At 38.9% G+C, this 26,166-nt stretch overlaps 6 protein-coding genes across 6 annotated transcripts; 4 read left to right on the forward strand and 2 right to left on the reverse strand.

Moving 5' to 3' along the window:
- Nucleotides 1–281: 281 nt before the first annotated feature.
- GCK72_012087 (uncharacterized protein) lies at nt 282–2,120 on the forward strand (the record flags this gene model as incomplete). The annotated part of the gene is made up of 5 exons (XM_053728841.1): nt 282–531; nt 578–875; nt 924–1,460; nt 1,507–1,813; nt 1,860–2,120. The coding sequence occupies 5 exons, from the start codon at nt 282–284 to the stop codon at nt 2,118–2,120; spliced, it is 1,653 nt and encodes a 550-aa protein (XP_053583613.1).
- Nucleotides 2,121–4,407: 2,287 nt separating this feature from the next.
- GCK72_012088 (uncharacterized protein) lies at nt 4,408–6,655 on the reverse strand (the record flags this gene model as incomplete). Its single annotated transcript, XM_003094257.2, has 2 exons — nt 4,408–4,611; nt 6,383–6,655. 2 exons carry the CDS (start codon nt 6,653–6,655, stop codon nt 4,408–4,410), a joined length of 477 nt encoding a protein of 158 aa, XP_003094305.2.
- Nucleotides 6,656–6,876: 221 nt separating this feature from the next.
- On the forward strand, nt 6,877–8,088 carry GCK72_012089 (uncharacterized protein; the record flags this gene model as incomplete). The annotated part of the gene is made up of 2 exons (XM_003094264.2): nt 6,877–7,125; nt 7,918–8,088. The coding sequence occupies 2 exons, from the start codon at nt 6,877–6,879 to the stop codon at nt 8,086–8,088; spliced, it is 420 nt and encodes a 139-aa protein (XP_003094312.1).
- A 6,003-nt stretch (nt 8,089–14,091) lies between these two features.
- Nucleotides 14,092–16,334, forward strand: GCK72_012090 (uncharacterized protein; the record flags this gene model as incomplete). Its single annotated transcript, XM_003094265.2, has 5 exons — nt 14,092–14,238; nt 14,336–14,585; nt 14,720–14,901; nt 15,831–15,969; nt 16,114–16,334. 5 exons carry the CDS (start codon nt 14,092–14,094, stop codon nt 16,332–16,334), a joined length of 939 nt encoding a protein of 312 aa, XP_003094313.1.
- A 1,400-nt stretch (nt 16,335–17,734) lies between these two features.
- Nucleotides 17,735–18,906, reverse strand: GCK72_012091 (uncharacterized protein; the record flags this gene model as incomplete). Its single annotated transcript, XM_003094258.2, has 5 exons — nt 17,735–17,875; nt 17,924–18,142; nt 18,189–18,538; nt 18,585–18,806; nt 18,858–18,906. 5 exons carry the CDS (start codon nt 18,904–18,906, stop codon nt 17,735–17,737), a joined length of 981 nt encoding a protein of 326 aa, XP_003094306.2.
- A 6,875-nt stretch (nt 18,907–25,781) lies between these two features.
- On the forward strand, nt 25,782–26,070 carry GCK72_012092 (uncharacterized protein; the record flags this gene model as incomplete). Its single annotated transcript, XM_003094246.2, has 2 exons — nt 25,782–25,855; nt 25,911–26,070. 2 exons carry the CDS (start codon nt 25,782–25,784, stop codon nt 26,068–26,070), a joined length of 234 nt encoding a protein of 77 aa, XP_003094294.2.
- Nucleotides 26,071–26,166: the final 96 nt, after the last annotated feature.

Consider the following 26,166-nt stretch of genomic DNA (forward strand, 5'->3'; position numbering starts at 1 on the left):
AATAAAATAAAACAAATTTTCAGGTAAGAAGACACAACTCGTCACGAGAAACAATTTCCAAAACTCGAGTCTTAGAAGGTTTGTTCGAATTTGGGAATATTCGAATCGATAAAACAAATTTTCAGGTAAGAAGACACAACTCGTCACGAGAAACAATTTCCAAAACTCGAGTCTTAGAAGGTTTGTTCGAATTTGGGAATATTCGAATCGATAAAACAAATTTTCAGGTAAGAAGACACAACTCGTCACGAGAATTTCGAACGGAACTCGGTGATTATTTGATGAAGGGACTGGTCGATACGTCACATTCCATGTACTATGGATTCCCATCGCCAAATCTGAAACCTCGAGTACCTTCGGAACGTCTTTATGGATCTGACACCTCAACTTCAGAAACTCTTTCCACCTATCAGATTGTACCTTTTACTCGTTGTTTGAACCGAAATCCAAGCCACGAAGAACTCGTGTTCTACCAAGCTATTCTCGATCCAAACATCATGGTTCACCTTCATGAATCACCAGTAGGCTCTGGTGAGTCGACGTTTGCAACTTGACAATTTCAATATTTCTTTTACAGGTAAAACCACTGTCCTGGCGGCTGCTGTCAAAGCACGTTTGATGGTTCAGAAATCATGTAGGGTTGCTCTGACTGCTATGACCAACTCCGCAGTCGTTGCTCTACTCACTGTTTTCGAGTTTCCCACTCTCTTCACCTCTAAAGACGTGTCGAAAGAAGATGTTCGACCACTTGTCGTTCAAGCAAAGAATTGGAAAACTGCGAATGGAATTCCGACTCACCCGTTTGACTGGAAAGAGATTATTAAGAAATGTTTCTCTCACCAACTGCAGAATTTTGATATGACGACCGTCTCAGAGTAAGTGATATGGTTTAATTACAAAAATTTGAACCTTCACGTTTTCAGCGAAGCATATTCCACAAATATAAAGTCGATGTTTGTATACCTCCGAAACAACACCATCATTGCACTTGCTGCTTTGCTAGGAAAAGAGAAATACGACTATCTCTCTAAATTGAAGTGTCGAGAACTAAACAAGAAAGAGCTCGTCAAATATTTCTTCGACTCTTACAAGCCTAACCTCCTTTTCTCAACGATGGATTCACTTGTCAACTTCACTACGTACCTTCCAGCTGATTGCATGCCGAGCCTTATCGCAATAGACGAATCAACAATGATTCAGCCCAGTGATCTAACACTATTTGCATCTAAAATGCAATCAATGAGCTTCGAATCTATCGAGTTCGTTTTGGTTGGAGATCACAAGCAGTTGAATCCATATAATTCGGTTGCCAGTTTGTCACCATTGACTGTTTCACCGAACGTAATGTTGATGAACTACGATGCAATGGTTACTCGATTCACTGTTGTTCATCGTTGTCACCCTGATGCCACTGAACTCATTTCTAAGGTGTTTTATGGAGGGTTCCTAGTATCTGGAAAGTAAGTGGATTCTTTTTCTTTGCCTCCCGAACTGTAATTTTTTCAGAGATATTCAACAAACTTACATCCAGCACAACCTCACAGGAATTACATTCCGAAAGCCCAAAGTTAAAGCGTACAGCTACGTTCCGAATGCTACCAGTAGCGCTGCTGTTGCTCAAAGTAGGTGTAATTCATCCGAAGCCCACTTCGTCGTCGAATACGCAAAAAAGTTGATATACTTGAATGGAATCAAACCGTCCCAAATTTCTGTAATTACACCGTATACGGCTCAAGCAGAACTACTTGAGAAGCTTCTGCCGCAAGGAATCATATGCTCCACGTGTCGAAGATATCAGGGATTAGAGAACGACGTACGTCCAAATAATTGTCCTCACTAAACAAAAATCTCCTTTTCAGATCGTTCTTCTCAGCTGCTGCCACACCGGTGGAAAGCTTGAAACTCATCATAATGTTGGAATGGAAGGAGACCTCTTCCTCGAAGGCTTTCAAGTTCAAGCTACTGAAAACGGAAAATCCAATTTCAAACTGATCGATGATGATTCACTGATTTTGGTGTCTCTGACCCGTTCCAAACACTTCACTACCATCTTTGGAAACGATCAATTCCTCCGCTCAATTCCACGTTGGAAATCCATTCTCGAACTTATTCTTGCATAATTTCTAGAGTTCTTGCCAAACCGGTGTTTTCCATGATTCCACCTTTTTTTTAAAGAAAAATCCGTTTTTCAGTAGAATAAAGACAATGTTTATATCCACAATAGCAACTGATAGAAATAAAGCAATTGAGCCCGGCCATAGCAATTGAGCCACAATATAGCAACTGAGACTCGCTATAGCAACTGATCTCACAGCGAAATTCTAAAATAGCAACTGAGACACTTAAAATAGCAACTGAGCAGACAATAGCAACTGAGCTAAAATAGCATTTTGAGCCATAGCAAAAGATCCGGTAGCAACTGAGAATTTGCCAATCTCGGAGGGTTGGGAGGGGTCGGCAGTGAAAGAGGCGTTCGGTGGATATGAATTGAGGTAAATATTGAAATCACTGCAATACATATGCACTACGGTAACTACTTGCCGGCCCACTAAACTCACCGCAAGTTCTGTTCATAATCGATTTCCACTGGAACTTTCCTGTCTATCATTTTGCTTTCATAATCCTTCCCATAAAAACGAAGAGCCAAACTCGAATACAGAGCATTTTTGACAGCGTTCCATGGCGCTTCGTGGAAATCGGCAGGATAGAAAAATCCGAATCGATTTTGGGTGGAGTAGTATTTACAGGAGTAGTTGGCTGTAATATGCGAACCTTTGATATTAAAAATAATAAGATTACTATATATCTGAAAATTTTGAACTAGTTAGCTTAAAGTTAGTATGTATCTGTAATTTTTCATCTACGTCGAGTTTTGAGCTCGGTTAGTTGGAAGGGTGTCTGTTATGTCTCGTGGTTTCTAGGGGGGATGGCGAGGAGGGGAGTTGAATTGATAAGAATTATTGAAAGGCTTTATAGAAAAACTGTGAACATGTGATAACGTGTTTGCTGATGGAGCAGAGAAGTTTCCGGAAATGGAAGGTAATAAATGATAGCAATTTTGTTCTCGTCAATGAAGTACTTAACGGAACCACAGCAGTGCAATGCGTAAAGTCCGCAACAAACAGATTTAAACTCTTTCCAAATCTCGTTGCGTGCGCGTCGCGGTTTTTATTAAAAGATGCAACAAATACAAGTTAAATTTGAATTTAGCACTCACTGTCAGCCAATTCTGTTTTTCCACCGTGCCAACCGTTAAAACGAAACGCGTTTCCGCGACCTTACGGCTCCATTGCTGTGCGGACACAATTAAAAATAAATATAGTCTAAAACGAAGATTTTCGAAACTGTGTTATTTATATTTGTTGTTAAACAATTTTTATCGCGTTTGGTCTTGAAATATATCAGTTTCAGAGTGTATAGGTTCCAAATCAACCACTCTAACAAATCTGTAACGACAACGCCTTCCTTTTGTGCATGTCTCTCAAAATCCTATTCTTGTAACAGTAAAATAATAGAAGAATTTTCTCTTAACAATCTTTATTCATATTTTTTCATATACCCTACTATCTCCATATCACACTTGATTGTTATGAAATCAATATGATTATCATTATGAATTCATTCATTAATTATGATGACATCCTGAAACTGCAAACCAACAGTACTCGAGTTAAGGAAAAAATGTTCGGATTCATTGTCAAAATAAAATTTATTTAGAAACTACCGTTGTATTGACAAATCCAAAAGCACTTCAACATCAATAAATTCGTTTTAACACATTTGACTGGTTGCTTGCACATGTTATATTTTCCGTTTCTCATTGCAAACTTGTATTTTCACAAGACTACGCGAACTAATATTCCGAATGCAGTCAAACGTTGTTTTGTCGGGTATTAACAAAACTTTTATGGCAAGAATTTTCTGAAGTTTTTCTGTTTCAAAAGGTTGCATTATTTTTCTTGTCTACTGAGAAAGACGATACTCGAGCTAGACATACCCAAACTCAAACAGCTCTCCTTCGACTTGGACTCAAAAGTGCTGCATTCCCTTACCCATAACAACTGGAATCCCGCTTCAGCTCTCCAACGCACTAAACTATCGTTATTTCTAGAAGATCAAAGTCCAGCTCCTCCATCCTTTGAATGTTTTGAATTTCTAGAGCGGAGTCACCGACAAAAAAAGCGTCAATACGGCGAAAGGCAGAGGAAAACTATGCGATGTTTGAGAATCATGTGAGAACATCTTCTTTTTGTAAATGTCTCTTAATTTCTTTCTTTCGCAACAGTAAGATTTTTAAAAACAAACTCCTCTTAACAATCTTTATTTATATTATTATATTTTCAAAACCCTCTCTCCTCCATATCAATTAATTTGTTCACAAGTATAACTATCATCACAATGTATGCTTTAGTCGAACACCTTCTCAGGACACTTCTCTTCAGCGGAAACTATTTTCACATGATTTCCTTCCAAATCAAGGAAATTGATGGTTCCCTCGGTTCGGACGACTTGTTTGTCTCTCAACAGAAGATGCTCTTCGTATTCGAATTCCCACTTGTTGTCGGCCACATTGCGAACAGGGCTTCTGGAGATTGAAGTTTGGACGGTGTGCTGGAAATAATAGAATTTAGGAGATGGAGTGCAGTTGCTTAATGTGCCAACATGGATGAATGACTTAGTTTTCGCGGTTTCATAACGTCTAGTTTTGAAATCTCGCTCAGAGCTTAACATTCTGTAAATGTCATGAAGTTTTTCAAATATGCTTAATGCCGAAATATTCCCAGATCACTGGGTAACAGCAATGAACCTCGCGAAAGCGCGCTCTGTTGACACGAGAGCCGCGACGCCTCGAACGGAATAAGCCGCGACGCGGCCGACGGCGCTCGGCGCGATGAAAAAGCTCCTTTCCTCAACTGAAAACGCAATAAAAAGGCATTTTTTTCGAAGGAAATGTCAAAATCAACTAGAATAACGTTTTTCTTTTCCATAAACCGTTATTTTGGACATATAGGCACTAAAAAATGCGAAAAAAGACAAAGAATTTGAAAGAGATTTGAAACAAGGAAAACTATGAGAATACTCACAACTAATGACATGTACAACACAAAACTTTCGAACAATATCAAATTTATTAAAAGAGTAAAATAAAAACAAAGCAGCATTAGAGAAATAATGAAAATTTACATTGAATTTCGAAGAAGCGTTGTTAAGGTGAATTTGAGCCGAAGATTCACAATTTCAGCTGCTGACAAGACGTTGAAGAAGAAATCTGAAAGTTTTATTCATAAATCTACGGGAAAACTGTCTAAACGGAAATAATACGTGGAAAAAATAACCTGAAAAGTTCCTCTTGACTTGTAGGCTGATTTTGTCCATTTTTCGCAGCATTAGTTGACTGAAAAAAGATTTTTTTGGTTCTGTAATAATATTTTGAACGAATAACAAAGTAAATATACGAAAAGTCGGTTTTAAACGAGAAAAAATGAAGAAAATTAAACTTTTTTGATGAAAAAACGAGCTTCGCGGCTTATCACTTGAAGGGAGCCGCGACGCGCACGCAACGCGTCTCTCTCGGTGTCGATTTACGAGAGGAATTTGAGGTTCATCGCTGTTACCCCGTGCCAGATATATCTGGTGTCAGTATGTCTAGATTGCCAAAAGTTTCAATTTCTGAATTTCAGGTTTCGAAACGTCTCAGAGCCGTTCAGTTTTTGCATCATGTCAAAAATAATGAAGTTGCGGATAACTACACAATGAAACTTCGAAAGTGTTTGTCAGGTTTAGGACGTTTTGAAACCGAAACATTTCGAAACTGTGTATCGACATGACTTTGGTGATCCTGGATGCATAGCAGGGACTTAGTTTCAAAATATCGCGGTTTCATTACTTATAGTTTCGAAATATTGGTCAGAAATTAATGTTTTGCTGATTTTTTGCTGATTGGAAACCAAAACATCTCGACGCTGTCTTTTTCAGTTTGGCGTAGATAGCAAAAATCTCAGTTATTTAATGAACGTTAGTCGATATATCTGCTGTCGATATTTTTAGATTGCTAAACAATTCAATTTTGAAACTTCTGGTTTTGAAACGTCCCCAGAGCCTTTCAGTTTTTGCATCATGTTAGATATAATGGAACCTCAATGTATATCTCAGTGAAATTTCGAAAGTGTCTGTCAGGTTTAGGACGTTTTGAAACCGAGACATTTTGAAATTGTGTATCGGCATGGCTTCGATCTCAAAATGTCCGCATTTGCTTAAAATGGAAACTACGTGTGGAGCCGGGTTCATAGTACCACTTTAGAAGTTGACGATTCAATTAATACCCCATTTTTATGAAATCCCCTACCACCCTTTTTCTAAAATCTTATGCGTAAAATCTCACCTTACTCGTAACCGTCCTCGCCATATTCGGATCCGTCTTCAACACCCTCTCCAAATCCTTCACACTACTTCCATTGACTTGACAGAAGTTGAAGTGAAAGTTCTCATCATGCATCGCAAGGAACTCCTTGAAGTCGTGACTCTCCAACGCTTCATCCATTTTCTCCAGAATCAGTTCGGCCTTCTGGAGAATGATAGTCTCATTGGTGGTGGCGTTTTGATGGCGGGATTGGACGAGGCCGAGGAAGGCGAAGAGAAGAATCGGAATTTTCATGGCTTAAATTTTTAAGACTGACGTGGAAAGTGAGTTTTGTTGATGTTTGTCGTGGAAAGCAAGGGTGATCACGCGGTATTTTTAAAGTTCAAGTTGAGATTTTTTCAATTTTCGACCCTCACGTGTCCCGATAACCCCAAGCTGATTAGATTTTTCCCACTGATAAGCCTCCATATAAGGCTCCCCGCTTCCCACTGAAAACCAGTCAGTTCTCTGAAATCATGAGAATCGTCGCCTTCTCCCTTGTCGCCTTTCTGGCCCTCATCTCGTCTTCCGATGGAGCAAAAATCGCCACCAAGATTCTGGAGGAAATGGACAAGTCGTTGGAGAGCAAGGATCATGAGGAGTTCTTGAAGATGCATGCCGATGACTTCCACTTCACGTTCTGTGACTCTGTTGGAAAGAGTCGGGAGGATTTGAAAAAGATTCTGGAGAAGGATCCGAATATGTCGAGTGCGGTGAAGAGTAAGGTGAGTGTCTTGGATGAGACCTGCGTGACACTTCTGGGGAAAAGTGGAAAACTTCTTTGAAAGCGGTTTGTTATGTTAACAAAAACTAGGAAGGTGTCTTGTTTCTCTGCGTGTCTCCCCTCGCCGGCAGAGGAACCTATCTGTGACGGCGCATATCTCGGTAAGGTGACAAGATAGCGGGAAACTGTAAACTGCAAAAATGTAGCCCTAAATTTGATCTACACAGTCATAGTAAAACCATTGTTGTGGAACAGAACCTAGCAAAGTTTTGAGTTGTCAAAGTTTAGCAATGTTTTCTTTCAAAGCCAATTCATTAGCTTTCCAGCAACTTTTTGCATTCAAATTCCCCTAAAAGCCATATTTTCACCAAAAACTCAAAAATTTTTAGTAATAAAATGGTAACAACGGTCTCCCATCTCTGTAACACGTTTTTCATACTTTCCTGAAATAGTAAAAGAACAATTATTTGACCTGACAACATACGGACAGGGCGCTCTACTTTACCGTAACCACCTGGGATATGATCTCCAGCTGTGGTTTAGAAAACTGTGAGAAATTGGAATCAATAGGGTACGCTTATCAACTCACACCTAAATTTAGCAAAATTTCTACAGTTATTGCGAATTGAGATAGCGCTTACCAGTTTATACTTTCAGATCCACTATCTCTTTTAAATTAAAAACTCCGAACTAGTCGTCTTCTAAGAATTTTAGCCAGTCCACTATAAACTTACGTTTTCCAAATGTTGACATAAAAACTAACAGCTTCAAAACTCAATCCAGAATTTTTCAGCACTTCCAAAAAGGACCACTTGTGAGAGAAGATAATGTGTGGCAGTTCAAGTACGATGAGTACCTTCTTCTCAAGAACAATGAACTCTACCGTACCGAGGGAATCATCAACTTCCTCCCTGGACCGAAAATCCAATCTGCCAAGGAAAAGTGCCCTGTGAAGGTGTTCTAGAGTGTTGCTCGTTGCATTTGCATTTGATCCAAAAGAAATAAATAGTGTTCCAATCTGCCCCTCTAGCGATTATGATATGAAAATAAAATGTTTTATTGGGACCTTTGTTGGAAGACTTGATAAGCTGTTACCGTTTCGAGAAGCGTTCATATTCAAACAATGAAAGGTCTGAATTAGTTGACGTATACCAGAGTTGCGCGGAAGTGATTTTTTCTTAAACGGAAGTTGGGAGTAGATTTTTTTCGCAAATATTCAAAACTCCAAAAGAAATCATCAAATTCGCGAAAACCAGCAAAAAGTTTTTTTTGGTTGAAGAAAAGCTTTTTTCTGTGCCTATAGAGTGTGTGAGATCACTGGCTTTTTGAACTGTGCATTCTCGCACCCGGTTCACTCAACTGAACAGTTATGTTTCAACAACTTCATTTTATTTGAAATGTGTCTTGATTTGGTTCTCATACAAATGAAAGGATCCGTATCTTCGTTTCTTGAACGTAAAATTCTTCAGTATTATTATTATAGAAACCCAAGACCAATTCGTAACAGGCTGTCGAAACATTATGATTTGTTACCAACAAAGTAGCTGTTTTAAGAATAGGGAATCTGAAAAGTGGCTTATAGATAATTTTGACCATTCTGAATGCGATGGTCACAAAACCTTTTGCCTCTTCCCGCTCCGGAGCTCAAAAAACAAGTTTGAAACTTGCTCTGCGAGATTTCGCCCTCTTGTCACTGACTATCCGAGTCCAAGTGAGAGTACGGATTCCACAGGAGGTAAGCATACATATTAAAAATGGCAACATATAACTTTCTTTGTGCTCGCATATGGAATATGCGTCCAGGCACTGACAAAGAATGTGTTTACAAGAAAATAACTAGAGATGGTGATAATTAATTATGAAATGAAACGTGTCTAAAACTGAAATTCTCACAAATTTTGAAACTCACACAGACAAACTCACAAAAATCACCAGAACAGAAAAATGTTTCAGAAGTAAATCAATTGTGTTACCAACTCTTTAGAGAGCTCTATTGATCCTATAGAAATTTGAAATTTTTCGAAAACATTTCATTAAAAATGCGCGATTTCTGTGAAGTTGAAAAAATTCAAAATTGTTTTCGAGTATCGATAAATACTGAAGCGTACGAAAGAATTTGGACTGCTTTTATGAAAATTTAAAAAAATTTTGGAAAAAATTGCATACTTTTTTTTAAATCCAGCCCGAAATTCAACAACCAATGAAGCCAGGTGGTGGTTATCAATTGTGATATGAGGTGTGTCGGAAACTGAAATTCTCAAAATGTTGAAATTCTAAAAAAAAAACCAATCAAATTGCCTTCTCACAGAAATCACAAGTAAATAATGTTTCTGAAGAATATCAATTGTGTTACCAACTCTTTAGAGTAGTATATATGAGGCTTGGTTATGAAAGATAATTCACCAAAATGGCGATCAACAGAACAAAGTTGTATTCAACATTATATCAGAGTTAACAACACAGACTTGGAATGGGTCGGGCCGGGTCGAGCCAATTTTAGAATTTTCACCGGCCCTGGTCTCACTACAAAAGTTTGAAAATTTGAATTTTTCATTGTTTTGCAAAAAAAGATACTATTTTTTTTGAGTATCGATATAAACTGAAGAGTACGAGAGCATTTTGCCTATTTTTATGAAAATTTCAAAATATTTCGAAAAAATTGTGCACATTTTTTAAATCCGGTCCAAATTTTTCAACCTTGGTTGGTTTGTACTGATAGATATAATTGACCTGAACGGCAACCAATGAAAAAAGTTGTTTCCAAGATTATATCAAAACCATTTGCAACAGTACATTTATTTCATATCCGCTTCTCCTCTCCCCCTACCAAGAAAACGTGCCGAATTCAAATAACCTCGTCTGATTACGTGTCAAAGACCCATATGTTTGTATGAAAGACATCAATAAAATAGACAACACGGTTAGCGTGGTGATAACGGTACACTGTGGCAATTGACACTCTTTTTTCTCTCTTGTATATCATGAGACGATGATCAACTAGACTGGTATTTATTGAGAAGGACGAGTGTTGATAAGACATGTAATTCTCTTTTCTTCTTTTCTCTTCTTCTCTCTATGTGTTCGTGTCAATTGAGAGAATCCCCAATTGTTGGATTCTATTTTGATCAGATTGTAGGCGTATCACTTTAGTGATCCGTTATAAGATGGTCATGTTTTTCACTTAAGGGTATTTATTATGACGGTTTCTGAAAGTTGTGATATATTTGGGGATAGGTATTTGAGATTGGTTATTGAGTTGATGACGGTTCATAATTTTCTGTTGTATCAGGCTGGGTTAAATTTTGAACACCACTTATAACCCAGTTACTCTATTCGTGTTGCTGATCATGATAACTTTTTCGGAGGGCTTTCCCATTTTGGCAAAATGTCTGTTTTTCAATTAAATATTTTTGAAGATTCAACTGTTTCATAACAACGTCAAATTGTAGTAGGTTTTCAGCTACTTGCTTGATAAGTTCCAATTACATTTATGCTTTCAATACTTTCATTACTATTCCTATTAAGTTTTCTTTTAAATTTTTTTTGAGACTACGATTCTCACTATCAGATTGACGTTTTTATAGAGGAGAACAAAAAGTTTTTTTTCTTTGATGCAAATATTTCTCTTTTCAAATTCATGCTCAAGGGAAGTACACGACGGACGGAGTTGAACTTTTTCTATAAAATTGACCATATATACTTTCGACCCTGCTGATTCCAAAACTGCAAGAAAAATCTGCTAAATGATCACGTGGACCGAATTGTGCCCCGTCAAACTTTTCAATTTGTTCATGTGGTTAAGCTTTGCACGTGAACTTTCAATAGTCTATCGAAATTTGTGCTGTAGAATTGCAAGTTTGACGGGTCATAACTCGGCTCACGTTATCGTTTAGCAGATTTTTCTTGCAGATTTGGAATCAGCAGGGTCGAAGGTATCTATAGTTCGATTTATAGAAAAAGTTCAACTCGACTCGTCATGAACTTCCCTTGTGAGACAATTTCCATTCGATTTGAACAATCGATTGGATCAATTCAAGTTTGTTTTAAATCCAAGCTATAACTCATAGTCAGATATGCACTATTCTTGCTGCTGATGATAACTTTAAAAGAAGACTTTTTAATTGAAAAACTTAGAATAGTCATCTTGACAAAATATTTGGTTTTTAAAAATCATGTTTGAAAATTCAACTGTTTCATGATGACGGCAAATTCTAGGAGTTTTTCAGGCACTTATTCTCGCTGTATCTTATTCAACATTTTACGTTTTCGACTTTTATGTCCATTCCGAATCTCACTAGGTGTACTGAATTTTATTTTGAGAAAAGGATTCACACAATCAGATTGACGTTTTTATTCCTACTTCATATTAATGATTACTTTGAGAGATTTTTATTTGTATACTCCAGAGCTTGATTGCGGTATAGCTCTTTTTTCATGATCCATACCACAATTTTACGACAAAAAATGTTTTCAAACTTTGCCAGCATGACAACTGCAATCACTAAAAATTGGTTTCAACGATATTTAGAAAATGCAATAATTGGATTCTGTTTTGATCAGATCTAGTTGTTATCTTGGTATTCACTAATTCATGATCCATATAAGATGGGACTAAGAAATAACTTTCAGATTATTAATTTCAATTTGTGATATCTTAGAAACAGTAGAGATATAAGCTTGTTTACTGTTAGCTGTCAAATTTCAATTGTTCAAAATTTATAAATACGGTTTCACGATAACGGTAAAAGTTGAAAGCTGATAGGAAGTCTACTACAGTTAACTTTTCCCACTTCATTCTAGTCTTTTTAGAACTGTGATTTTGGGCGAATCATTCTTTCATCATCTTCTTTTCAGTGATTATTCTCGAAGTATTAGGATTCTTGACGTTGGAAAGAAGTGCACTTGACTTTCTAATACTAATGGTTTCCGTTTCAGGTTCAAATTTTCTTTTCATAATTTCTAGTTGAGTAATTTTAAGAAATTTGATCTCTTTCCAAGCCACAGTTTCAGATACCCCATAAATAAGTTCAATATTTTGTTAACTATTACATTATCTTACTAGGGAAGGCCTCCGAGTGACCGTGGAGTTAAGGAACGTGGCCTATATCATTGGAAAGCTGAGAAAACGCTGATTTCAAATATATATTCAGTTTTTGACACGTTCGGAAAAATGACAAATTATTGTCTTTCTGACACGTGAAAATTGCAAAAATTCCAAAACAGTTTTTCGCGTGCCAGAAAGGCAATAATTCACTGTTTTTCCGAACTTCGATCTCGTTTTTCTCGAATACCAGGCCTCGAGTCAAAAACTGAATATATATTTGGAATCAGCTTTATCTCAGCTTCCCAATGATATTGGCCACGTTCCATAACTCCACGGTCACTCGGAGGCCTTCCCTAGTGAGTAAATACGTAAAGCTATAAAATGATCTTTTTGTGACCAACATAGACAGGCAAGATATCAATCATATTCATAAAGTTGATGTAATGAAATGTCCGAGAAACAGTATTTTGAACGTAAAAGAAGACTTTTACTAGCAAAATCGTAAAGTGGAAAACGTAACAAGCTTAATTCAGATTTTTCTTTTTGAATGATTAAAAAATGTTCAGTCTCACATTTAGTTTAAATTTGAAAAATTCTGACAAACATTGCTCACTTGTTCTCTCGTCTTACAGTTTTTCTTGAATCTCAACCATAAACTTTTCTGAAAACCGTTAAAAATGGTATAGGACACTTTATTTTCATGCAATAGTAATTCTGAGTCTATTCTCATCGACTCGGGAGGAATCTGGTGAGACCGTTTTTTTGCAGTTTCACCCGGTTCATTTTGGTACGTTAAACTGTCTTACTAGTTAGTTAAGAAATAGTTAACGATAGTTAGTTGATAATAGTTAGTTAATAAAAACCTCTTTTGTAAATCTTTCTCTGACCAGCAGATTATCGGTACTGTTTTCTTTTTTTTGGTTCACACTTCGCATGAAGAAAAATAGAACAACTGTTTCATGTTCCCTTCGATAGTGTGGTTTGTAGAATTATAATGTTGTCATTTTTCTCTTTCATAACCATGTTTTCGTTGAGACATTTTTCATTTGATCTGAACAATTCAAGTTGATTTTATAGCCAAGTTATGACTCTGTTATGCACTTTTTGTGTTGCTGATCATTATATCTTTACCCGTGAGTTTTTTTACTAAAAAAAGGTTAGAATAGAGTTTTTAATTCAACTTGGTAAACATTACTGGTTTTTTAATTTGAATAATCAACTGTTTTTCGATGATATTGAATTGAGGAAGTTTTCCGGCTGCCTGTTCTTCTCGCTGCAAGTTCATCATTTACATCGTCGTATGTTCTTATGTTCATAAAGTTGCTGTAATGAAATGTCCGAGAAACAGTATTTTGAACGTAAAAGAAGAATTCTACTAGCAAAATCGTAGAATTAAGAAAGAAACAAGTTTCCTCCTACTTTGGTTGTTTGAATGGTTTAATAAATGTTCAGTCTCACATTTAGGTTAAATTTGAAACAGTCTGGCAAACATTGCTCACTTGTTATCTTGTCTTACAGTCTGTCTTGAATCTCAGCCTCAGTCGTTGCTTAAAATCGTTAGAAGTGCTTATTTTCATGCAATAGTAATTCTTAGTCTATTGTCATCAACTCGGAGATGAATCGCGCTAGACAACTATTTTGCAGTTTCACCCGGTTCATTTTGGCACGTACACTGTCTTAGTTAATAATACAAACATCTTTTGTAAATCATACTCTGACCAGCAGATTATTAATGCTGTTTTCTTTTATTGATAAACACATCACATGAAGAAAAATAACAATAGAACAACTGTTTCATGTTCCCTACGAGATTGTGGGTTTTCAAATTGTTACGTTTCCATGTAGAAATGAAAATCGTTGTATAATCTCCTTCATTCCTTCCCCTTATAAGCCAAAATAATATTCTCTCAAAAAATTCCAGAAATGCTGACCGAAGGTGTAGTGGACTACACTAAAGAAGGGTCAATCCTCACGGCCGAACAACGTCAATTCTACGAGAAAAATGGTTATTTGTTGATTCGTAATTGTGTTCCACAGTATGAATTGAACAGATTCCGCCAGAGATTTCAGGTGAGAATAGGAATTAGGATTAACTGAACAAACTAATGTTGAGAAAAATAACTAGACGAACATTTATCAGAAATTTGAAACTGATCCTATATTTCAGGACATTTGCGAGAAGAAAGTGAAGGCACCTGACAATATGACAGTGATGAAAGACATCTCAATTGCCAAGTCTGAATTCAAGGACGGCGAGAAGGCAATCACTAAAATCCAAGATTTCGCAGATGACCCTGTTCTCTTTGAGTACTGTAAATACCCGGGAGTAGTTGATGTCGTGAAGGATTTGATTGGAAATCCAAAGTCAACTGTGATGGCAATGCATACTATGCTTATAAATAAGCCTCCAGATAATGGTAAGTTTTGTTCATAGAAGTTTTGAATTAGTATACTGTTTCACTACCATGATGTAACCTCGCAAAACGATTTGACTATAATTCTTTTAATTCTTGGTTTACTATGTATTAGTTAGTTAATTGTGACTATTCAGGAAAGCTAACCTCCCGTCACCCAATGCACCAAGACCTCCAATACTTCCCATTCCGTCCGGCTGATTTCATTTGTTGCGCGTGGACTGCAATGGAGAAGATCACCCGAGCAAATGGGTGTCTTGTCGTTGTTCCAGGCACTCATAAGGGAGTTCTTCTTCCTCATGAATACCCGAAATGGGAGGTGAGTAATGCACTGTTTCAATTGGGGGAGATAGGATTGGTTAGATTGTTGGGGCAGTGCTTCTGGCATAATTAAGGCAATCTTCATACACTCAAAAATTTGCCGCTAACTAGGGAAGACCCTATATGGTTAGAAAGGAAATCAGGGATTTCTAAAACTGCTTCCAAATTTTGCTAAACGCATCTAAGAATTCACGTTCTGGCATCCATTCTTGACCATACAAACTTCAACCTTGTGCTCAACTTTGTGCTCAATTTTCTCCATGTCTAGCAGAGTTGCGCGGAAGTATAGGCAGAAGTAAGACGGAAGTGAAAGTATTTTGGACATAACGAAACTAACGGCAATAATAAATAGTTAATTAGTTGTATTGAAGCTATTACTACCCTCAGAGCATAAAAATCCCAACATTTTACTTTTCTGGTAACAGTGGACCTGAACAAGCAGCGGAATTTGATAAACGGAAGTCGGAAGTGGAGACTTTTTCAGGTCCACTGTTACCAGAAAAGTAAAATGTTGGGATTTTTTATGCTTGGAGGGTCGTTATACCTTCAATGAAACTAATTAACTATTTATTATTGCTGTCTACTTCATAATGTCCAAAATAATTTCACTTCCGTCTTACTTCCGTCTATATTTCCGCGCAACTTTGATGTCTAATTGCGTTCAGCAAAACTTGAAAATATTTTTGGAAATATCTGCCGATTTCCTTTTTAAACCGATATTATAGTTAATGAGCAAAAACTAATGTCAATCGATTGAACAACTATGATAAGCTGATAATCCATATGAAACTAATGAATTCTCGGAATCTCTGTTTTTGGAATTCGAGTTCTCCATGAAATCCAGGCTCGCATCAAAGAAATGAATCCAATATCATATTTCTTGTTTAGCTGAAACAGTAAATTGTTGAAGACTCAAACCTTTTCCAGGGCGGTGTGAACAAAGCTTATCATGGAATTCAAGACTATGATCCATCGAATCCACGTATTCACGTGGAGATGGAGGCAGGGGATACTGTATTCTTCCATCCGATTCTTATTCATGGATCCGGTGCGAATAGGACTGAAGGTGAGAAACACAATCGCAACGCTCACTAGAGCGGTCTGATGTTTACAACAGTAATAGAGTACTTGAAACAGAATTATGTATGTTTCATTCCTGAATTAAAATTAAACTCTAATTAGTTTTCTAATCTCTAATTTCTTCTTTCAGGATTCCGCAAAGCCATCTCTTGTCACTACGCCAACGATGACATCTGTCGTTACGTGAATGTGGAGGGTACAACTCAAGAGACATTGGCAGAGGAAATCATTGAGATTGCCAAGAAAAGATTGACTAAATACGGATTGGATCCGAATACAGTAACCCTCGACTTTGCGGATATATGGAGAGTTCGTGCCAGAGAAGTCAATGGACACAGATCCAATTTGTAAATGGGGAAGAGAAGAAGATTATATTTGTATTTTCTGTTTCATATTGTAAACTTCTAATTTGTTGAATAAATACTACAATCTGTGTTTTTCGTTATTTTCCAATAGTATGCGTATCATTTTAAGGATCGAAAAACCAGTAAAAATATTTATTTTTTCTTCAAAGAATTTTTCAAAGAAGACGGAATCTTCTTATCGACTGTTTCTAAGTGCACATACATATGTAGTTTTAGGAATTGTATTCAATGAATTGTACATACCCGTCATTGATAATAATTTTTGCAGTTTCAAGTTCTCCACTTTTCTATTTTCTTCTTAACGGTCTCATTCTAGGTAAATGAAACAACGCACAGTTATAACCTTGTTAGATGCAGAAAAGTTGAAAAGCATAGTATACTGGAGCCATGGAACTGATAGAACTATTACTGAAAAAAAAATAATTCCATTTTACCACTGTTCATGTTTAATATCAATCTGATAGCCTATAATATCTGAGAACCCTCTGTAATTTCAGATACCTAATTTTGTTCTACTACTGCTCATATCGTACATTTTACTCTCTGAAGAAAATGAGTGTTTTCTGTTTCATACTCTACACTTTCTATTATGATATCTAGTTTTTTTTCAATTTGACTGTTTTAGGAATAAAAATTTGTTTCTAAAGCGTAACATAGCGTGACGTAACGCTTTTGATCTGTATAAATCATTAAAAATCTACTTGATGGGACAATCACAGTGGCCATGCCACCTTCTCAAAGTTGGACAATTCCAACTGAAATAGGCCAAATTGTATATCTTACTGCACGGTACTGTACATACCCGTCATTGATAATAATTTTTGCAGTTTCAAGTTCTCCACTTTTTCGTGTTCTTTTTAACGGTCTCATTATAAGTAATTGAAACAACACACAATTATAAACTTGTTAGATAAAAAAAGTTGAAAATCATAATATACTGGAGTTATAGAAATGATAGAACCTTAACAAAAAATCCTTCCGTTTTCTGTACATGTTTATAGCTCAAAGTTGTTTAATATCTATCTGAGAAGCCTCTGTAATTTCAGATACCTAATTTTGTTCTGCTTCTACTCATATCGTACATTTTCCTCTCTGAAGAAAATAAATGTGTTCTGTTTCATACTCTACACTTTCTATTATGATATCTACTTTTTTTTTCAATTTGACTGTATTAGGAATATGAATATATTTCAACAAAGGAAACATAGTCTAGAAATTTAGTACGAATTCATGGTATCTATGAAACAGTAAAATCTGAACAAGCATCTTGCTGAAACTGATAATTACAATAAACCTTCATTCTTTTCCAATTTTAATTATTTCCTTTAAACATCCCATTAAAAGTTAACATTTCCTCTTCTTCCTCTCCATCTGAATCTCTCTGTTCTAGAGATTCTCTTTTCCATCATGATGAACTGGACGTGAACGAAGACGCCAGGAGAGTTCAAAAGTGACTTCTTGTCCCGGTTTCACACAATATCGTTGTGGATGTTTCTTGATGATTTCGACGATTTGTTTGCCAGTTTCCTGAGTTTATTTGGGTTTTACCACGAAAAGGAATTCTTTGTCTCTCACCTCCTGAATAGTTCCCTTCACATCAATATACTTGGTATGGTCGTAGTTGGCAAAGTGACATGAAATGGCTTTTCTGAAACCATCGGAACGATTTGCACCGGATCCATGAAATAGATTTGGATGGAAGAATACAGTATCCCCTGCATCCATTTCCACGTATTCACGGGGAAGAGACAGGTCGTAGTCCTTGATACCGTAGTACGCTTTGTTGACTCCGCCCTCAAAATTAGAAAATAAAAAAATGGTGGCTACAAAAACCCAGTACCTCCCAATCCGGGTAGTCGTGCTCTTTGAGTGGTTGAGTCTGAGTACCCGGAACCACTTGAAGACATCCATTCTTCTTGTTGATCTTCTCCATCGCAGTCCACGCACAAATCGTCAAATCCGCTGGTCGCCATGGAAAGTAGATCAAATCCTGATGCATCGGATGACGGGATGTCAGTTTTCCAGTGTCTGGAGGCTTGTTAATCAGCATTGTATGCATCGCCTGGATTCTGGATTCTGGAGAACTTCCGATGAGATCACGGACGACGTCGGTGACACGTGGATGCTCACAGTAGGAGAAGAGAACCGGCTCGTCGCAGAAATCTTGCAGTTTTGTGATGGCGTCGATGCCTGGAAACGGAAGAGAATATTCAAAAGTCCAGTAGAGCGCACTTACTATCCGGAGTGACCTTCTTCGCGAGTGACACATCCTTCATAACCAACATACTCGCTGGCGGCTTCACTTTCCTCTCACAAATCGCATTGAATCTCTCTTCATACTTGTTCAATTCCTCTCTCCCAATACATTTTCTCACGAGAACGTATCCATTCTTCTGATAGAATTGTTTCTGCTCCAAACTGAGCACTTTTCCTGGACGAGTCCAGTCAACGATTGACTCTGAAAGAGAGAGAGAGTTCAGTGGAGCGCATTTGCTGGAAGGGGACTCACTGCTTGCAAAGCATCGTGTCGAGGTTATTACGAATCGAAGAGAATTCATCGTTTGACGAGTAGATTGACGAGGAATAAATTGATTTCTTCGGAAGGCAAATTCTTTTATGGGGAATCATTTGACCCCTGGTTTCTGGAATAATAGGGTGACACGTTTTTAGTAATTTTCCATCGAGAACTTTTTTGAATTCCAGCGTGCCCTAACCTACCGTAACCTTAGGTCACCCTTAGCATAAAAGGAGAAGTTTCGCTTAAAATCAATCAGTTCTCAATATGTAAGTGGGCGGAGTCATACTGTCATAATCATACCATGAAAAAACAGACGATAGAATCGAAGTGAGTTTTGATAGTATTTAGATCAGTGGCTTGAAAATTATTCAAAATTTTCAGAAATTTTATGAATTCGAAAACTTTACCATCCTATTGCCACCGATATAATCCTTGGAATCTTCTAGAAGCACCGTCCTTCTCATCAGGCAGAGAAGTCATAGAGAACTATTTAGCTGAATAATAAACCATGTCAATCTGTTTTTTTTTGTCGCGTGTACAATTGAATTCTCTCTCTCTCTCTCATCAAGTAGTTGCACGAAAGTTGAGAAATAAAGTGTTACTGTAGCGCCGTGCGTTATTGAAAATTCATAGATTATGAAAAACAGGATTTTCTGTATTTCCCGAGTACGGGAGCATAAAGGCCACATTAATTTTTCAGAATTTTGTAGACCACGTGAGGTCAGGGAGGTTTTTTTTCTCACCACGTGTTTCCCACTTTCTTGTTCATTACCAATTATTCCGCTTGCCATGGAATGTGAATTTCAACGAAGAGACGCCCAGAAGCTTGCTCTCACCCCGCGCATTGGCTTAGAACCCTGGAAGTACCGATTACCTTAAAACATGGACACCCAGAAGCTTGCTCTTCCCTCCTACTCTCTTTTTTACTATTTGTATACCTCAATTTGGAGACCTCGATAACCGCTCGCACAAAATTTTGCTTCAAATCTAACAGCGGGATAACTGAAAACTCAGGTTTGGTATCGGGAACATTTTCTATCACGTAAAATTCTTGGAAATGAAAAAATGTATTCGAAAAGTGTTTTCCGGGGCTCACGTATATCATTTTAATTATAATTTTTATTTCAAAACTTGGCCGTTATGCTGCCGTACTCGGGAATTACGGGTGCGCGTTATTGAAAATTCATAGATTATGAAAAACAGGATAAAAAAGAAATATATTTCGGATGGAGAGAATGCTTCACAGATAATTTTGATATATGGAAATATCAATTAGGTCCATTTTTAAAGCTTCTTACTCATGATACAGTTGAAATGTGTGAGTTGATCCATAGAGTTTCTCTTCGGTCTCTTCGTTTCTTCCTTTGGTTGAGAGATTGCAGTCGATGGGACTGCAAGTTTTCTGGCGGCTTCTTTTGCTCTATCAGCTCTTTTGTTCTCCATTCTTCGTCGTTTCTCATCTGGAGAACGAGAAGATCAGCGAAGGCTTGATAGATGTCTCTCTTCTTGGCAAATCTCTTTGAAGCAGCTGGAGTAGTCAAGGTGGGAGATGGTGTTGAAGACATTGACGGTGACGATGTAGCAGAAGACGAAGGAGTGTTCTCCATTTCGAGTGATGTATACGTACTGTAACTAGGGAACGGTTGGTTCAGGAGGATAGTAGGGATAAAAAATAAGAAAGGAGGAGAGGAGGATTAGTGTGAGCAAGAAAGAGTAATGACTGCCTTCCCTTGGCAGTGCGTCTGGGTCAACTCGCGCAAGAAAAACTTACTTAGTTACTTAGTAAGAAAAACTTACTAAGTAACTAAGTAAGTTTTTCTTGATGGATCCAGATCCCTCTTATTCCACTGTTTCATCTTATTTTATATACATTCTCTATGTCTAATTATCGAATATATCATTCAAAGTTGTGCGGAAGTGATTTTTTCTACAACGGAAGTCGGAAGTCGGAAATCGGAAGTAGATTTTTCGCAAATATTCAAAATTCCAAGAGAAAAATCATAAAAATCGCTAAAATCATTGGAAAATTTGTTTTTGGCTGTAGAAAAGCCTATTTTCTCGCCTTTTAGACCATGTTTTCATGTATTTCTGCGGAATGTATTCTTCCTAAATTTCACAGTGTTGGAATGACGGAAGCCGGAAGTAAAATTTTCAAAACGGAAGTCGGAAGTCGGAATTCCGCGCAACTCTGCTGCCATTATTCAGCAGATTGAGCGTATTATCCATCCGACTAGGGAACGGTCAGAACTGACTTTGCAGTTCAGAAACGAGACCTATCAGAATCGAGTGGCTTCGCCTAGGTTCTTCAGCCACGAAACCCATTGGAAGAGAAGAAATCAAAGGAGAGAAGGAACGTGGAATCCGGATGACCCAAGCCACGTCAAAAGGTCAAATATGAACTCTTCTTGAATGATTAAATCAGTTCTAAGTTCTCGTTTTTGCGAAACTCAATAAAAGGTATTTGTTGTGAGTTTAGTGTGTTCTTAGTTCTCAAAGTCTGTTTCTGTCCTAAGTGATAGAAATAGATAACTTGGGGGCCGAACCAAATTAGTTGTAGTAGTAGAAGTCAGACGCTGGTGAAGGTGATAAGACCTGATCCGAGCTCCTTCGCTATTAGAACTATTTCTCAATTCGAATTCGTTTTGAGAGAAAAAAACCTCTCGTTGACTAAATATCAGCGAACGTACTGTTCCTGTCTCGGAGATCGAAGATCGAAGAGTCGGACAAATAGAAACGGTGAGACCGTGGTGAGATACTTTGGTGTGATATTGGTGAGACGGTGGTGAGAAACGGTGATGTCGTTCAGTACGGAGAGAACTAAAAAGAGAAGCTCGAGTGTTACTTCTTCCGAGAAGTCATGGGCTGTCCAAATGAACGAGGTGAGACTGAAGGAGAGACGCAAGTTGGTGAAGGGATTCACTGACTTTTTGGAGTCTTCGGGTCGTATGGAGAGTGATATGTATGAGGCACTCATGGCGGCGTGCAAAGGCAATGAGAGACAGTCAGAAGTGCTTGTAGAGCCGGTGAAAAAGTACTGTCAGGAGTTGCGAGAACGATTTGAAGAGCTTGGCGGAGAGAGATGGCCGCTAGAGATTATTGGAGTAATGAGGGAAAATGGAGTGGAAACGGTAGAAGAGTTGCGTGAACTCTGTGAGAAAGGCGTAGAAATGGTGCCAGGTGGCATCGTGGAGAATGCCAACAAGGCCCAGGATGAGTTGGCATTGTTACAAGATGCTTGGAATGAGGAGAGAGAGACGTTGTTTAGAGAATTGAACAAGCTGAAAGAGGAGAAGAGATTGGCTGAGGAGGCTGTCTCGAAGTACAAAAAGACGCTAAAGGAGGAGCGTGAGGCAAGTAGCGAGTTGAGAGGACTGCTCAGAAAGCAGGAAGGTGAGCCTAAGAAGGCTGGGCAGGCCCGTGATACTAAGGAAGTTCCGGTGCCCTCGAGGTTGGAGGTGGTCAGAAAGTGGTCCTCAAGGGATTCGGATGACGAATTCTCGATGCATGGCAGGCGTGGAGAATACTCGGATAGTGAAAGAAGTTGGGGTGAAGATTGGAAGAGTGGCAGAAGTTCCAGGTATAGCGCGGGGAACGAGGTTATGATGGGAATGGTGGCATCTATGGGGAGAATGATGAAGGCGTCGGCGTTGCCAGAGCCAAAAACGTTTGACGGTACTGGGGACTTCAAGGAGTTCAAGAGAGCGTTCTTGCTGAAGTACCAGCAGGTTACGGATGAGGATTATGAGCTAGTAGCCATATTGGAGGAGAGATACTTGAAGGGGGCAGCGAAGTCGTTGTTCAAGTCACTGGGAGATAGGCAGGAGAGGCCGATTGCTGAGTTGTTTGTGGAGTTTGAGAGAAAACTCCGGAAGAGACAGGGGGATGCGAAGGCTGAGGCCTTGCATGAATTCGATCGCCTTCAGAGGGCTCCGGGACAGAAGTTCTGGGAATACCTGGTGGAGGTAGAGAAGTGGTCGAAAAAAGCGTATCCCGAGGTCGAGAAAGCGACGTTGTCGCAGATGAGAACGACAAAGTTGATGAGAGCTACGGAGGATGATGACATGCTGCAGTCGGTGCTGGTAGCTAAACGGTTGGAGTTGCCACTGGCGACGCAGTATGACCAGTTGAAGGATATTGTACTCCAGAGGGAGAATGAGAAACTGAGGAAGCAAAAAGAGAGAATGGGGAGATTGGGAGATCAGGGAAACAGTGATGGTCGTCGGTCGCCTGAAGGTAGTAACGATGGTGACAGGAAAACTGTAGGGGAGAGAAGAGATAGTGGAGCGAAAATGAAATGCTTCACTTGTGGAGGAATCGGACATGGTTCCTGGCAATGTGTATCGAAAAGAGTCGATAAAGTGCAGATCCAGGAGGGGACTGTCGAGAATGCTGGGGTGGAAACCGTGGAAATGGTGGAGATGTTGGGACAACGGAGACGGGTTGTCATTGATAGTGGGGCAGTCGTATCGGTGATATCGACTACTGCTTATGAGAGGTTGAAGGCGGGGTGTCGTGACTGGGAAAAGGAAGTTGAAGTGTTCGGAAAGCCGACATTCACAGTTTTGAATGCGTCAAACTCTAAGATGAGAGTCAGGGGGCAGATCAAAATTCCCATGGTGGTCAGAGGGCGGAAAGTGAGAGTAGTTTTCCAGTTGGTTGACAATTGGGTGGAGAGGATACTGATAGGAACTAATGCTTTTGAGAGCATTGGCGTTGAGCTGAAATGGAAAGATCCATATGGTTTGGTGAATGCCGAAGAGAACTCGGCAGAAGTACAGTTCATTGGAGGTGAGAAGAAACTGGAGAGACCAGGAGAGAAACTTCGGAAGGTTCCGACGGAGGTATCAGAGATACAGTGCAAGAGCGTTGCCGTGCGTGGAGAGAGGGGGAGAAGTGCAAGCACGGGTGACGTGGGAGAGGTGTTCAAGTCGGAAGGGGAGAAGGAAAGAAAGAAGGTGAAGATTCGGGCGAGTGTTGCGGTCATCGGACCTAGATTGGAGGCGAGGGGGCCAGGTGTTCTCGAGTATCGTAATAAGACGATAACGGGGTGGACTCAGAAGTTCGATTGGGGAGAAGTGAAGGAGGCAGTGGTGCTTGTTGAGTACACTGATAAGGAGGATGAGAACAGCAAGAGAGTTGAGTTCGTAAAATCAGTTGCGAAGGAAGTGGAGAAAGTCTGGATGATGCCGAGAAGTCTACAATGTGAATTTGGGGACGTCGCCAAAGTGACCGAAAAGTGGAAAATATGGATGGAGAAGTCAGTCAACGTGGAGGTGGTGGATCCGCTGATGCCAGTTGGAAAGCACAAAATACCACTCATCTTGGAGAAGTGGAATCAGAAGTCGCTGGACGGTCTTCGACAGTATCTGCGGATGGCGTTGCCGAATAATTCAACTGGATGTCAGCTGAAGAAGGATGAAACACTCGGACAGGATACCACAATTTGGATTGGAGAGAGTCTTCGGAAAAGGACGCCCGATCGCCGAGAGGAGGGGGAAGTGGCTTCGCCTAGGTTCTTCAGCCACGAAACCCATTGGAAGAGAAGAAATCAAAGGAGAGAAGGAACGTGGAATCCGGATGACCCAAGCCACGTCAAAAGGTCAAATATGAACTCTTCTTGAATGATTAAATCAGTTCTAAGTTCTCGTTTTTGCGAAACTCAATAAAAGGTATTTGTTGTGAGTTTAGTGTGTTCTTAGTTCTCAAAGTCTGTTTCTGTCCTAAGTGATAGAAATAGATAAATAGATAACTATCGAAAGAAAATCGAATTCTGATGGGAAATCAGTTTTCAAAAAATAGGGGCCTCCAGAATATCTGGATTCTGGCCGAGAGGCATGTTCAGGTGCCGTGATATTTGGGGTCGAAATACAGCTAAATTTGGATTTTCAGACCAGAATCTCTGGATTCTCGAGCAATTTTTCAAAACTGATTTCCCATCAGAATTCGATTGTCTTTCGGTTGTATTAGGTACTGTCGTGGAAATAATGCTCCATCATTATTTCCACAACTGGTATCGTCTAACTCGTAGACTTTATTACGTTATTATTAAAATAAACAACGGTGAACTTATTGTTACCCTCAAAGGTTAAACCCACTAACCGAGTGATACGTGCGACATACCCAGATCTGAATGACCTTTGCTACGTGTCACTGTCGATGTAAGCTATTGATTTGCAATCAATTAGTATCGGCAGTTAGCCATCCACCGATCGACTGTCAGAAGTTACTCGCCTACCGGAAGTTCTACACCATCAAGAGGACGTGCTCCCAACAACTGCAACAATGGCACCGGATCCAAGAACTCTCTAACCAAGGTGCTTGACCTTTGGGAGTACGATAATAAAACGTTTGTATTAAATGTTGTCTTGCTTTCTAAGTTACTGTACCTCTCACTTCTTGAGGTGGTTTGGGTCCACTAGCCCTATAAACCTCCTCAACAGGTACCGTTTCTGAACTCCAAAGTCAGTCCCTAGTAAATAGAATCATGAATCCCTTTCTCACTATAACATCACACGGATCATCTCATGAAAATGTGCTCTCTCTCATGACTTCCCGCTCTTTAAATGGGTCTCGCAACGAAAGAAATTCCGGGCCATCTGTCCACGTGCTGAGAGAGACGAATCATATTCATTGTGTCTTATTCCCCTATCCTCTCCATCACTCTATTCCCAACTAGTACCACTCTCCAGAATGCCCTTCCCCATCTACAATTGTCCCCTTCTTGTCCAAATCGAGTTGTTCAAACATTTCGAGTTCCAGGAGACATTTCTGTTGAGTCTCTGCTCGGAAAATATGAAACAACTGGTTCAGAGAATCAGATTTCGGCCAAAGAAGGTACAGTACTCTCGGGAGGATAATGAATTGAAGGTGTCTGTTGGATTCACGGATTCAGGAGACATGACACAGGCGGTATGAATGATTCGTGCATTTTATATTCCTTCTGAAAAGAGAGATTCATCGAAACTCGGAGGAGAAGATATCGATTGCAGGTGAGAAATCAAAATTCAAAAAAATCAATAAAATATCAAAAAGTAAACATTCCAGATTCATAAAAACCGCTCCGGATTCCGAGTTCAGCCACATTCTGCAATACATTGAAGACGAAGATGGTGATGTTCTGAAACTACTCCGGAACCATTTGAACTCTTTGTTCCGTAATAAACCAGTGATCCACTGGAATCTTTCTGGACTTATCAAACTATAGTCAACCATTTCATTCCTTCTACTGTCTTCCCCCTCCTATCTATAATTGTGGTATTCACTTCTTTAATTACCCCTTAATAAATCAATTAATACACAA

This window comes from Caenorhabditis remanei, chromosome IV (genome assembly GCF_010183535.1).
Source record: "Caenorhabditis remanei strain PX506 chromosome IV, whole genome shotgun sequence".
Taxonomy (NCBI): domain Eukaryota; kingdom Metazoa; phylum Nematoda; class Chromadorea; order Rhabditida; family Rhabditidae; genus Caenorhabditis; species Caenorhabditis remanei.